At 30.8% G+C, this 15689-nt stretch overlaps 1 protein-coding gene across 2 annotated transcripts in view; it reads right to left on the bottom strand.

Moving 5' to 3' along the window:
* Positions 1-15689, bottom strand: part of Sfl (N-deacetylase and N-sulfotransferase sfl) — a 58354-nt gene that overhangs the window by 23023 nt on the left and 19642 nt on the right. For both annotated transcript variants that reach the window (XM_074247846.1, XM_074247847.1), the window contains exon 2: positions 11837-13343. In XM_074247846.1, the coding sequence (XP_074103947.1) occupies positions 11837-12003 (167 nt within the window). In that variant the 5' untranslated portion in view covers positions 12004-13343. The remainder of the gene's footprint in view (positions 1-11836; positions 13344-15689) is intronic.

The following is a 15689-nucleotide window of genomic DNA, read 5'->3' as shown; positions in this document are numbered from 1 at the left end:
AATAATAATAATAATAATAATAATAATAATAATAAATAAATAATAATAATAATAATAATAATAATAATAATAATAATAATAATAATAATAATAATAATAATAATAATAATAAATAATAATAATAATAATAATAATAATAATAATAATAATAATAATAATAATAATAATAATAATAATAATAATAATAATAATAATAATAATAATAATAATAATAATAATAATAATAATAATAATAATAATAATAATAATAATAATAATAATAATAATAATAATAATAATAATAATAATAATAATAATAATAATAATAATAATAATAATATAAAAAAATGATGATAATAATTGTTTTTGATTAAGCCCAGAGTATCTTTTAAAACTTTCGTGTTTGTGATAAAGCCATAGTTTTTGAGGCAGGGACCGAGGGTGAGAAAGCGAAAGCGAAAGAGATAAAATAACGATAAGGGAAGACCGGCGTGTGGTGCATGTATGTAGTTTAGTAGAGTGCGTGGCCATCAGCCGAGCACGATCAAAGTAAAGGCTACATATCCATAAAAATATATTTCGTGTTCTATCAGTGATATTCGGCTAATTGCTTCTGACATTGCGGCGACTACAAAGTAAACTCCGAATTCTCTGTAGTTTATATTTAAAACACGAACAGTTGCATGCAAGGTTGATTATATATATTTTTTTATAACGTCTGTCCACATTTTTCTTCGATTTAGCTGTTACATGCAAAATACCCTTTGGACTATTTTTTTTACTTTAGTTATCTAACAAAGTCAAAATAAAGTTTCCAATACTTTTAATATATTTTAAAATATCGTTTTTCATATAGACATTTCTGTCTACGAGAAAATAACTTTTGCGAATTTATTTTGAATTATGTTTTATTTTGGAGAGTAAATATAAAAAGTTTCTTACAAATTATATAGATGTAAGGCTATATATGTATGTCTGTGTGTCAAACCGATATCTGATTTTTCGATTTCATCCGTGAGTAGATGGATGTCAGAAGTGATTCCTTTTTCAACTATTTGACATCCTTAGCTGCGGGTGAATTTCCAGCTAGAGAAATTTTATTTTTTTATTAGTGTTGATATGTAGTAAATTCCTTCTTTCTCTTTGAGCTCTTTACATCGCTTCTCTTTTTACGACACACACTCATTCGTTTAACTTTACTTTTGTAACTATATACATATCACGGCGGCTAAATCAAAACGTTCTTTTATCGAGAACCTCTAAACGTCGTGTCAGATAAAAGAAGAGAAAAGATATTAGATATAAGACAAAAATCCAAAAAATTGTACGTCTCAAGACGGTATTCGAGTAGTCGAGAGTATACCTCTGCTACTAGATGAGACCTTTGGTATATTCAGCTTATCCGTAACTGAAGAAGGAAGAACAAAAATATATATCTACAGAGAAAAAAGGGAGAAGATGCGATGATTGAGCAGCCGAGTTGTTTGAGCAGAAAAAAAATACAACAAAATTTAGCTACTGTGGTATGAGAGGTTTTCCGGTAATTTACGAACCTCCGGAAGAATGATTTCTCGGAAGATAAAATTACTTCGTAGAAATGTTTAGGGCATCTTCAACCTTTGACTCCAATAAAGTTCAATTCATCCAGTTATTTTCGATTAGAAGTAAGAAATATATTGCAAATGAAACGAAAAAGTAAGCTATTGTATCAAAGGTACAATAAAATTAAAAAATAGAAATAATTATCGTTATTATTTCATATTTTTTACGAAAACATAGACTTTATTGCTTCAAAATAGCTCCGTGTATTATCGGAACAACATTTGTGATAAGACAGCCTTAAGATTGATGTGATATCCAATTATATCTGCGAGACAGGAAAATTATCATAGAGAGAGAGAGAGTGAAAATGATCGACGGGGTTTGAAGGACAGATGGCGATGAGCTAGCAATTTGTGCGGCAAATCGTTTTAATTTGGACAATTAATGTATCGTTAGCGATGAAAATAAGAGGAGATGAGGATCATTACGTTCCCGAGATGGATTCATTACTCGGTAATCATACTTTGACAAAAAAGACATCGAGCTCTTATCCAGAATAAAGGGAACTTCAAACGTTGTGTTCATGAGCGATTATATTAAAATTTCTTCTCTAAATTTTTATTACAATTATAATAATTTACTTAGTTATCAATTGGAATAATTTATATTAATATAGATAAAAATAGAAATAATATCGGAATTTTATATTGCGTTTGAGTTTGTAATTTAATGAATCGATATTAAAAACGAGTATTTTACAAAGAAAATAAGTAGTAAAGACAGTATCATGACACCGTACGAATGAGCTTTTGTCATATAGCTTAAAAGCACTTCTAATTTTAACGATGTCAGATCCATTTCTTCGTTCTATTCCTATCAAAAGCTCATATAAGACTATAATAGTTAAGAGCGAACGAGAGCGCAACAGGAACAAGAGAGTGAATAATGCCAAGTCTTTGATCAATATTCGATGCACAAAGTTCCTTTCAGGCTATTCATGAAGCATGATTAAAAATATTCAAGAGAATTGTTGACGCTTCGTTTAATTTCAAAATTTATTACTTGATGTACATATATTTATAAATATTAATAGATGCATAAAACTTTTATTCTACTTTTCGTCATCATCTTTTTTAAACTATGGTTGTACTTTTTTTTTTTTTTTAAATAGTAATTTGCAAGATAAAATTACAAATAAAATAAGTCGTGATGTTTTTTGAGTAAATCGGATTATCGAATGGGTATGTGTTGAATTTATTAACGCGTTCGTTATACATGTACAAGCTTTTACTGTACTGATGAGCTTGACAAAAAAAGAGACATACCTTGCGTATGTGAATAGGAAGGCGAAAAAATAAAGGTAATATTGGATCGAGAGATCGGAGAAGTAACGAGTAAAATAAGAAAATAAGTATGGTAGAGCAGTATTGAAATAAGAGAGGAAAAATTATAGAATATGGATAAAATAAAGTAAAGTAAAATAAATAAATGATGAAAAAAATGGAAAAAACAATACATAAAAAAGGACTACTACCTCTCCGTCCGAGCCAATAATTGGAATTCTAATCAATAGAGCGCGATCGTTCGGCCGTACGGTATACGTCCATTGGTAAAAAAAGCCTTTCTCTATCTCATTCACTATTATTAGCTTTTTTCATCCTTTTCCTCCCACACCCATTTTCATATTTTTTTCATATTTTTTATTCACTCCATTATGACTGTACTTGTTTATGTATATCTGTATATTACTCTCTGATACTCCGGCTGGCTGCGTGCATACTTTACTCACCCCCGAGCCTGCCATCAATACACATTATTGATAGAATAATAAAAAGAAATTATATTGACTTTACCAGCCACATGTATGGCTTTCACTTGTCCATTCTTTTTCATTTCATTGGGAGAATCCATTGTTTATTTTTGTTTTAATACATTTCTTTACTTTTTCCCAATCTGTTACAACCATTTTTTTTATTTTAAATTATTTCATGACTACATTTTTTTACACGAAAAATTTTTTACTGATGGAATCGAGTTACTCTTTGACCTTTGGTCGATTCGTATTGGCTAGTCGGTCGGTACTTATTTAATGAAATTTTTTTAATTTTTACCGAAAGTATTGAATAAATTCAATTAGTATAAATTACATTTTTAGGGACTTTTAATGTACAAATAAATTTATACAAACGTATTTTTCCGACAAAAATTTGTACTTCAAAGACTTTAACTATTAATGAAAAATACCTTGAATTTTTTGAATTTACTCTATTTGAACATTTCTTTAATGAAATTCTGCTATTTAATGTAAAAAAAACTAATTTTTATTTTAGTGTTATTTATCAAATAACAAATAAATTATTATCAAACTTCTACCACACGTATTAAAGATCCTAACGAGGTTACACCCGTCGCTGCCATGCTTTTTAGCTTGACATTGTTGCCTAATTTATTTTAAGTGCAAAAAATATTATTTTATAAAATTTAAATTGATTATAAAAACATATTTTTTTTTTTTTTACAGTTTAACTTAATATTTTTAAAAATTTTTAGTTCCATTCGAATTTTTATTATCAAATAAAAAAAAAAGCTACATGAAAAATTTACTAGAAATTTTAAAACGTTGCAAATGCAATTAATAAATAAAAAATTTACAATTTTATAAAAGATCGTCATTTTAAATCAATTAAAAAAATTTAATGGAAAAATAAATTATTTAAGTCTGAGAACATTTTTAGATTAATATTAAATGAAACTTTAAATAATTAGCAACAAAAATTCTGACAATTATTGTCATATGTCAATTAAAACTCAGCATGCAGGGATCTCTTAATAGCTCGAGTACCGAAAGGTTAAACTTATTGAATAAATATCAATGTCAGCCAGCGATAAATGCAATTACAAATCAGAAGAAAGTTGCTATAGAAGTTCTGAACTGATTCCTTTGAACAACTAAACGATATAACTATGACAGTAGTTAATTTCCTACATAAGCGTGATTAGAAGCGTGATTAGCAGCATACACTACCGGTCGTCACTCAGCCACAAACATTCAGATGAAACCCGTAGGGGTCACATTAATGTTAGTGGTGCATAGACGGACATCGTGCTCCCAAACGAGCCATATATATGTATATAACCTCATGCTCTACTCCGTTTGCTTGGACCAAGCGAGCTGAGCGGAGGCATGCACATTTGTTTGTTACTCTAATGTCTCACATATGTTTACTGTCGTACAATTGGCTTTGCAGTCCATGTAAACATTTACTGAAACATTATTCGGTACTTTAGAATTATCAAGCTTTCCTTTCCCTTCTGTCTATTTTTACTCGATAAAAAAAATCTATCTTTTTTTTTTTTTTTTTTTTCAAATTTATTGATCAGTTCATAATAATAATTTGAATACGTTGGAAAATTCAATCAAATACACGGAAAAAAAATTATATGAAAAATTACAATAGTAATATCGTAATCCAGGACTATACTTTTAGTATCTTGATTTTTACGATGCTGCCGTCTACAGAATACAATTTGAATTATTGAAAATTACGATGTTATTTAGTAAATTTTTTTTCTATAAGAGCAAGTGAATAAGGACGCATACTATATGTTTTAATAAAAGAAAGACAGAGTCCAGTAGTTTGCGGCGCCACCACCAAAAAATGACCAATTACTGTATGGAGGGTCTTATTATGTGACTGAACATAAAAGCTAGATATGTCTCTTATAGTGCGAGGGGATAAACCTTGGACTTGTGGCGGAGAGGTCTCCGGGTTCGATTCCTCGGTGATGCAGAATTATTTTTTTCGGTAGCCTAAGCTTCTTTTTAATTTAAGTGATAGAAATTTACGATACTGCATCGTAAAAATTACGATTTTTGAGTTTAGGTCGTCCGGCATTACAATATTCTATACTAAAAATTACGATGTTTTTACCGTAATTTTTCATACAGTTTTCTTTCCGTGTACGAATAACGATAATAATATGAAATGCTGCGGTTGTATCTTAGAATATTGAAATCGAGACTGTTATCTGGACTCTTTTATTCCTTAACCTAGGTACAAAGTGTATCATTGAGTCGCTCTTCCAATTTAATATTATTACATCAATATCTGAATCTCATCATTCTATGGCTCATTCAATTAAAATCGTTTTCGCGATTAATTTAATGCTCACAGTAGTCAATGGCGCTATAAAAGTTGACGATCCTTTTTTCCATTGGTCTGATATTGAATCGGGATTCTCGAGAAATCGGTATCTTTTGTCAGTGTATTTATAAGCTTAGATAAAATGAAAACCAGCATTTATGTTAAAAAGTATGCAGAAAGAAGAAAAAATAAAAAAACATCGATAGTCGGAGAATGCAAATTATTGAAGTAATAAAAATCTTTAAATGGTGAATTTAAAATGATTTTGTTCGTAAAAAGCCATTTAATAGAATTGACATTCTCGTTTTATCTGATAAGCAAGGGTATTGTCATAGTGGACATTGCAATTAATCCAATGACCTATCGAGTATACGTTACTCTCTGTAAAATGGAACAATGCTCATCTCTATGTACTTTATGCGCTATATATGCGTTAATATTAGTAGAGTAGAAGATAAATAAAAAAAAAAAAGTAAATAACTAAATATGTATACGTAAGGGTTTACTGTGCATGAAACAGACATTTAAAAATATATGTCACGTGCAACTAAACGATAAATATGTATATTAATGTTTACACACCGCGATAGCCCAGTCACCCTGACGGTCTATCTCGTGGTCTGATTCCTGTAGCAAGCACTCCTGCATAGTTGCTTTGTATTTACGTCACCGAATCAAAATGAAGTATTTTAAATATTAATAATTAAAAAATAATAAAACTCGAATCGTCATTGTCTTTAAATATTGTGATTGGCACTTATTTACAAAATATTAAATTAAATTGTGTGAGTTGTTATCATGATTTGCGAATATAGATTTATTTATTCATCATTTGAATTTATTTACATATGTAAAAACTGTGCACGTAATATAGAAGCATCTTATTCATTGATTTTATATTTCAGCACACACACACACACACACACACACACACACACACACACACACACACACACACACACACACACACACACACACACACACACACACATATATATATATATATATATATATATATATATATATATATATATATATATATATATATATATATATATATATATATATATATATATATATATATATATATATATATATATATATATATATATATATATATATATATATATATATATATATATATATATATATATATATATATATATATATATATATATATATATATATATATATATATATATATATATATATATATATATATATATATATATATATATATATATTAAGTCACAGTGTGATGGAGTATAGTGAAGGAACATAAAATCAATTCAATAGCACAAGCACATGTTTAGCTTATTGAGCTGATAACACTCAACTTTCGTACATTATAGGTTATTTTTAAAATACTAGAATTCAAATTTGCGCGCGCAAGCGCGCGCCTTACTATAGCGTTTACATATATTTCCATGCTCATGATATATTTGACCAATCACGTTACGAATAGTTTGATGCCACATACATTTCATCTCAATTTTATTATGGGATGTATCTGTGAGCTTATGTGCACATTTATTATTCAAAGGCAATATGATAATAGTTGTATGTACATACGATGTATAATATATCCGACCTATATGTTTATGATTTGATTGTGGAATAAATGAATAAAAATTTGAAGCATTAACTTTTGAATATTTTACTTGTATTCTTTATAATGTTATATTCTATTTTTATTCTATTTGTATTTGTACTTGTATCATTATATGTGTATGGATATGCACAGAATATACGGAATTGGTATATATTTTCTCCGGAAATAGTCGAAACTTTTTACGAGCACCCTTCGCCTCACAATTTCCCGGTCTGGCGCGTGTTTCGTGTGTTTTATCCAATATTTCTCACATCAATTCCTGGGTTAAATGTTTCTCCTTCAAGTACTTGTTTCACTGCCTGTAATAAAGAACTTTTTATTAAGTGTGTATTATTTATGGCGAAATAACTTTGAGACTGCGAAATTATGTTTACGAAAAATTTTGATTATATATCCATTTTAATAACACATATATTTTATTTTCCATTAACTTGGTTGATTAAATGTTTTTTTTTATTGCTGTCAAGTTCTTCTTTTTTAAATAAATATTTACGCGATAACTTTATTAATTTAAATGTTTAGTACGTAGCACGTACTTCTGACACGCATATGTATTGGGTGTTATTATTAAATCTGTTATACGAACGGGACGAAAAATAGTTATGTGAAGGTATTAAAAGTGAGAGAACATCAGAGTGTATTTGTATTATATATATGTAGTGTTTTGTATTGAGGCCGTTTATATTCCGAGAGTTTGGTTTGTCAATGTATATCAATATATGGATAGGATTCATTTGCACGACACTTGAATTGGCATAGTGATTGGGCGTGTGATAAATATCCGGCCTGATTTCCCTGCCGACGCAAACTAGCACTGACTAATAAAAAATTAACGCTAAAATTACAGTTACTGCTTATTTTAATCCGATAGTAAAATATATGAAATTTTCAGTGAAAATTAACGAAGATAAATGTTTTTTTTTTATAAATTGATAATAAAATAAATTATTATAACAACATATATGCTCTATACAAAATCTTGAGCCAAAAAAATCATTTTAAAGAGTTTAACTTCGACTATTATAATTATAATTTCAAAATAGTCGAAATCGCGTGATATGCTACGATTTCTGATGTTTGAAAAAATTCAATGAAATCAGTTTTGGTCAAATTAGTTCATCCCAAAAATCCAATTAAACTTTAATACATCATTGAAATATAATTCTAAACTCAAACATTGACGCAAAAGTTACTCGAAGTTGTGGACAATGAGTTGGTCAGCAATAGATGCATATATCCAACTTTAATGAATTTATGCTTGCTCACATCATAATACATTCTGCTACTTTCAATATTAAAAGTATACTTTCGTTTGTATTTCATAGTTTTTCAATTTCTTAAAATATTTTTTTTTTTTGAGTACTGCATATTTTAAATCAAAAGTAAGTTAGAGAAAAATATAATCTAAAGATTTATTAGGAAAATAGCAAGGAACGGTACCAAAGTTTATTAATTAAATTTCAATCATTATTTATTGATTTAAAAGGGTATTCATAAAATTTAACAATGAACTGGCTGATAAAGGAGAGATGTATTTGAAATAAAATACCGTATTGATAGGTATTACGGAGAATAAGGGTGAAAAGAGGGTGATTTCATTGAAAAATAACAAAAAAAGATAATGTTTGGAGAAGGTAAGTGATACCGGGGTTGGACAAAGTTGGCAACGTCTTTAGATTAGGTTGCAAAATGTTTTATAGATCCCGTTCATCATGAACTAAGTTTCCACGCCTTTCCTGATTATGTGACGACCTGAGATTGGTTCGCGTTAGATTGTCAGAGGGTAAAGGATGTACGCAGAAACTACTCCAAGTTATATGTCTCCTCTAATTAAGCATGGACTTACCCGGATTCCTTCTATATCCCCTTTCTCTCTGGTTCATTTATTCATTCATTCACTCTTTAAATGAGAAAGTACTTTCATTTTGAATTTTGTAATTCTCCAGAGTCTAAGATTAATGAGGATGAGAAAAGACTTCTTTAAAAATTCCAACCCAACCAGTTTACCGATTAGACGTGCATAAACGCCGCGTTTTACAAATTTTTGTTAATCTATATATTATAAAGAGGAAAGATTTGATTGTTTTTGTGTTTGTTTGTTTGCATTGAATAGGCTCCGAAACTACTGAACCGATTTGAAAAATTCTTTCACTGTTGAAAATCTACACTATCCCCGAGTGACATAGGCTATATTATAATATAATTAATTTTGAAATTTATGTTAAGTACCCGTGCGAAGCCGGGACGGACTGCTAGTTACTTATAATTATTTAAAAAATTTATCTTCATTCTCTATTAAATAATTTCAAGCCAATAGTAAAATATAAAACGCCTAAAGCACAAAAATGTTTATGAACACGACAATTATACGGACTTTGTTTTTAGGTTTAACTTGACTTTGTTTGCGATTATTTGGTAAACAAATGGACAGAAAAAAGATAAAGCAAAATTTTTTTTTTTTTTTGTCCTAAAAGATAAATATATAAAAGCATAAACGGAATGTTTTTCCGTGAAAGCAAAAAATAAGTGGTCAAAGAGTTTGTTAATTAAATCATTGGCGCACGAGTAATATGATACGTTTTAACAAGCTTTATGTTAAAGCGTGCATTTAAGCAAACAAAAATAATATTTAAATTCAAATGCATTCTTCTCTTCGTTTATAATATCATGTCATACTTTGTCAATCATTAAATAGGTACACAAAATACATTAGAGCTTATTATTTACATAAACTTCGATTTCCTGGTTACATTATTAAACACACGAAAAAATTGTATTATTGTCCTCATTCAATTCACTCCTTTTTTATTTTTATTGTAATTGCCGGGGTAGATGTAAACGATCAAAATTATTAATGTTCAAGCTGTAACTCGTTACAGACTACAAATTTGGTCGGAGTCTTCTAAGTGTGATGTAGAAATGATCTAAAATTATTATTACTATTTTTTACATGCTACCGAATACTTTAAAAACAATAAAACTGAAAAAAACCAGCTGGTAAATTATATCAATCCAAATAAACTAAAATATTTTTTTATTAATTAAATAAAAAGTGCAGAGAAAAACTGAACACGTATATTTAAATTTCACGAAAAATTTTCTATTGTGAACCATAGCCGTCGTATCAATTTCAACCAGCGAATAGTGTTTTATTTTCTATCAGAAATTTAATTTGAAATAGTTGATCACACTTGAAATTTTATTTAAACAGAGAGGTGCCTTTGTCGTTTTTCTACGTAAATTAAAAAATAAAACAAATGTTTCTTTACTGGAAAATTTAAATTTACCATAGTGTAATCTTTTAGAGTGTAAGTGTACCATCATCATTGTGATAATTTAAAACGGGAAATTTAGAATAGAAAACAAAGCCCTGAATAAATGTACGTTAATTAATATTTGTAAAAGCCCTTAAAACTTAAACAAAATCAAGGTAATCCCACAAAGCCAGAGGCAGCTTTCAAAGAAAACTCATCACTGAGGATCAGGTCCTTGTTCATGAAACTAACTCTGGGGTCATTCGAAAGGGGCCGTACTCTCCACTCCTCTTGTGTACATCTAGTACCCGGTTCCCGGCAGTGTTAGGTATACTTTGCTCTCAATATATACGTGTGTACATATATATAACAAACCGAGACAGAGTTTCTAAACCCGTGGGAGGTACCCGGCAACTCGTTACGCTAAATGACCTGCTTGCCTCAATTCTCTAGTTTGTTAACTAAAAGTTTGCCGTATACGTAGTAGCCATACCAGCAAGAGATCGCGGCAAGAATACCAGCTAAAATCCGCCGTCCGGCTGGCCAAGCGACTAGACGTGTATTTGCCTTTTCGTCTCCACCATGCCAAAGCTCTATTTCCCGCGAGAACGATGGAAAACACATACTCGCACAAACTCACATGTGTGGAAGATAATTTCAAATAGACGTTTGAACTAATAAAATTTACAGAAAACTACCAATAAAATAATCGCTTTATCCGCAAAACTATTTGATTTTGAATTTACGGTAAACTCTACATACAAAAAAAAAAAAATATTAAAAAAACGATATTTTGGCTTTAGAACAATATTCTTGCCTTCAGAACATTTTATCTGTCTTGTACTTTTGAATGGAAAAGTAATTTTTTTAATACTATTTATTAAAGAAACTTTCTTGAAAAAAGAAAATAGTTTTTTTATACATCAAGAAAAAATTTTTGAAGACAAAATTGTTCTTGATTTAAACTAGCATTTTTTTATTGTACAAGATTCATTGTCATCAAAACTCTAGTTCCTCGATTCATTTTTCTTTGCTCAGATTTTATTTTTATTTCTATAAATAAATTCGCGATAATCTCGAAAATTCATGGGGTTTGATCAATGGGAGTATAACGTGTCGCGCTCAACTACTGAGCATGCAGATTACTCGATGATATGCGATTTGAAAACATGCGCCGTCATATATTCCACAGATTGCTTGTATTACATTACAGTATAAAAAGTTCGCGAGAATATTTATAAGACAGCTTGGTTGCTTATGAGCTGTGAGCTATAATTTATTATGGAAAAAATCAGATGATTTACCTGGACAGCGGCGTGCTGATAACGTAGTGGGTGTAGTAAAAAATGCTGGCCACTGAGACGAGAAGCAACGCGGCGACGCACCGTTTAACCGTGGCCTGTTTGACGATACACCTGGGCGCCATTGCTCCCAGTAATGGAACACTCGCTTCCGCCCCGGAAATCTTCATTGTGACCACTCAGTACAGTATCGTTGTTGGTGTTATATTGTTATGAAGAGGGCTTCAATGGCACTCTTCTTTGTTTTAGACGATTCACTTAGGAGCCTTCAATAGGACTTTCAGTCGTCTAGCGCAATTAAATATAGATGTATAGGTATATACATATGATACAGAATACTATCACATTGAGTGGGACATTAAACAGTATTGGGTGCGGTATAAGTAGAAACACAAGAGTTTTCTACTTTGCAAACTGACTATTCCACATCAGTGACTTGAATGATCCGTGAATACGATGGCACTTTTAAATGACTGTTGACAGCCACTCGACCTTGACATCTCTTTTATGTCCTCGCTACTAGTGCTTGTTGCTATCTACGTCGTTCTCTTGAGAATAAATAAAAAACTAACGTCAGCAAAATTTATCATAGATATAATACATGAAATAAAATATCTAAATTATGTTATAAAAATACTACACTAGTTCAAATTTAGGCAATTGATTTTCTTCTAGTCTTGAATTTCATTTTTCAATCACATATTGTTGCAACAGTTTTCTCAATTTTCAATAATTAAATCGTGATCTATTTTTTCCCGCAGTCGTGGAGACACGACCGCCATTTCGTGTTGTTGAAAAATTTTCTAACCCATCTGGCTTACGACTGATATTTTTAGCAGCACTTAAAGTCATTTAAAAATTCATTAGAAAACTTATAAGTCTTCTAAGCTACTTATTGATTTTTATTTATTTTTTACGATAAATCTTTAGAGAATAAATATCGCTTAGGTAACAGACTTGAGTAAAAGTGGTAAAAAAAATTTTATTGAAATGTCACGCGAGGCAGCGGCCACTTGGGGATTTCAGTGGCTTGCGATATCGAATGGGGTATATGGCCATCCGTTACCGGTACTTGCACAAGGGGTACACTCGAATGTACTTCCCACTACCACGGTGGTCGCGGCTTTCACCCTCACTGGTTTCACGTACACCTACACCTCGGTCCCCACTTATACTACTAGTATAAGCACCAGTAGTAGTAGCAGTAATAGTAATAGTAATAGTAACAGTAGCAGTAGCAGTAACAACACCACGATGGTCCAGTTGTCCAGTCGTAAATTTAAGCGTTACACTAGTGTACGCTGCAGTAACTTTTATCCGTGGTGGCACTATTCCTCGGCCACTGCTATTCCTATCACAACAACCTTCCTTGTCAATTAAACTTAATGTACTAGTCCTACTGCTGCAGTACTTTCTCAGCTTAGTATCTTTCTTTTTTTTACACCGTTCGACGGCAGTGCGAACACCGCAAATTGATTCTCTTTGTAATTCCACAGCACCTCGCTTCTTCCTGAAACAAATGATAGCAAGAAAAAATTAGTACTGATAGATAAATATCTACCATTAAAAACATAAAAAATAACACCTCTCCATTAATATTCTCTTCTTATTTTTTACCCCAGACAATCATTCTTTCTCTTAAACAAACGATATTGTAAAACCGCGAAACAGGCATGCGGGCTCGCCTTCTTAATGAATAAAAAAAAAAAAAAAAATGGGGGCAAAAAGATGAATTAGAAAAATACAAAATAGACTTTTAGAGCTTGGGTATTTTTACCAAGAATTTATCCTAGATCGTTTAAACAGCCGCGCAATAACGGGCTGCGGGAGTAGCAGGGTGAAAAGTCGCGCGGGGTAACTAGTTCTACAAGTATAAGTGTATATATTGTATATATGTGCCCTGGTGCCCACAATTAATCGACTGTACTTGCGCTAAAGCGTCTTGGTCGTCGTTGTTGCTGTTGTAACGAACCTGTTTTTTTTATTTATTTTTATTTTAAATGTCTTTTTTTCTATTTAGTCTTTAGTTTTTTAGTCTTATTTGTTCTTTTACCGTGGCTGTGTGGCCGCGTATCATGAGTCTCCCACTGTACTGTGCTACCGACTAGACATACACTGTGTTCAAGAAGTCCATTAATCAAGTCCTCCCTCGGTCTAGAATTACTTATTGCTTATGCGCGTACCGATGCCACCTCTGTCCAAATAAGAGCTGGCGTATTTCTTCCGAGTGATGGTAGAGCTATCTAGTCTTGTCCGAGAGCTATCATATCTATATATATATATATATATATATATTTATATATAGAGGGATGAAAAACAAAAGGAATTAATTGAAAATGAGGAAGAACTGGTGAACGACCTGTCGAGAAAAATCATTAACCAATAATTTATTTTCTTTAATAAAATACAGTAAGAGATAGTATTGTAGGAAATCGGAGCGTAGGTGAATTAAAAGTTCATTTTTAATCAGAATTAATTCCATCACCTCAGCTGAAGTTTCGGAGTTTTAATTAAATTAAGCTCTGTATTTGGAACAAGTACTGAGTTTTCTTCAGCGGTGATTTAAAAATGAATGCTCTGCAAATTTTTTACAGTAAGTAAAATGAAAAAAAAAAAAAAAAAAAAAAAAAATATTAAATGTTAAATATAAAATATGTATTATAATTTGTATAAATATTATTCTTGACATTTTCTCATCTCTTTACGATATCCCACGTGACCTGACCTGGCATTTTTCATGAGCTAGAATATTGATATCTTTCGGCACACAGCTCTGAGCCCTTCTTTCATATATTTATTCTTTGATATATAAATATAGATAGATATCAAGTCGATGAAGTAAATCAAAAAGATGGATATATGTACAACTAAAGAATTACGATGTATATAATATATAGTATATAAAAAAGTGGTGTCAGAACATATAAAAGTCGACATCTAGGACTTCCGCGATGATGAGAGTAACTTGCCGATCGTACTAAAAACGAGGTTACTATGTAATGCTGCATGAGGTGAATAGGGGAAGCAGAAGTGTAGCAGTCTCTTTTGGAAAGACGAGATGTCGGGCGTGCTAGGAATTTAATTACGTACTAGTCACTTGAGCGGTCTACTCTGGGACTTCATCTTCGATTATCGAGCAGTCAATTTCTATCACGCCCCATCATCATCTTCCTCCACCTCTCCAAACCCCTATTTCCCCTTAAATTACATCTTTCTGTTCATTTCCCGATGGTCTCCTCTCATCTTTCCACTCATCGGTTCTATTCCATTTATTTCGGGCAACATTATTTTTTTATCAAGCCTCTCGATGGTTTCGTCCAACAGACTTTTAACATTATCGTCTTGGTTACTTACTTTTATATTTTTCCATCACTTATTATTCCATTTTTATATTATTTCCCCGGAGAAGGTAAAGAACGGTGAGTAAGTTCTTCGGTATTTAATAAAAAAAAGAAAATGTCATCTTTCGATTCCTCGTTATTTTTCATCCGATGGATTCAACGAACCAGACATTGCATTTTCTATATTTTTATATTCAAATTATACCCATGTTGATGTGAATCCAATTCCACTGCGGATTTATATTCCGTATTATATTGCATCACACAGATGATGTGAATTTTTTTTTCATTTTGTTTATTTAAAAATATTGAAAATCATGCATCTGATATTGATATTACTGACACTGATACTGTGAAGTCACGATTTTATCAATATGAATTATCTATTGAACTTTAATCTAGCGATTGAATCTTCTAAGTGTTATCTTCCTTCTCTCCTCATAAATGTGAAGGAAATTAATGTTTGCCTTAGTTCTCCTTGCAGCACTCCTTGCAATAATCCCAGGAAATTCAGT

This window comes from Cotesia typhae, unplaced genomic scaffold, assembly GCF_013202065.1.
Source record: "Cotesia typhae breed Kobodo isofemale line unplaced genomic scaffold, CoteBio_Ctyphae contig_5, whole genome shotgun sequence".
In the NCBI taxonomy this organism is placed as follows: Eukaryota; Metazoa; Arthropoda; class Insecta; order Hymenoptera; family Braconidae; genus Cotesia; species Cotesia typhae.
Note: the sequence above shows the minus strand (reverse complement) of the source record. Positions and strands in the feature narration are given on the sequence as shown.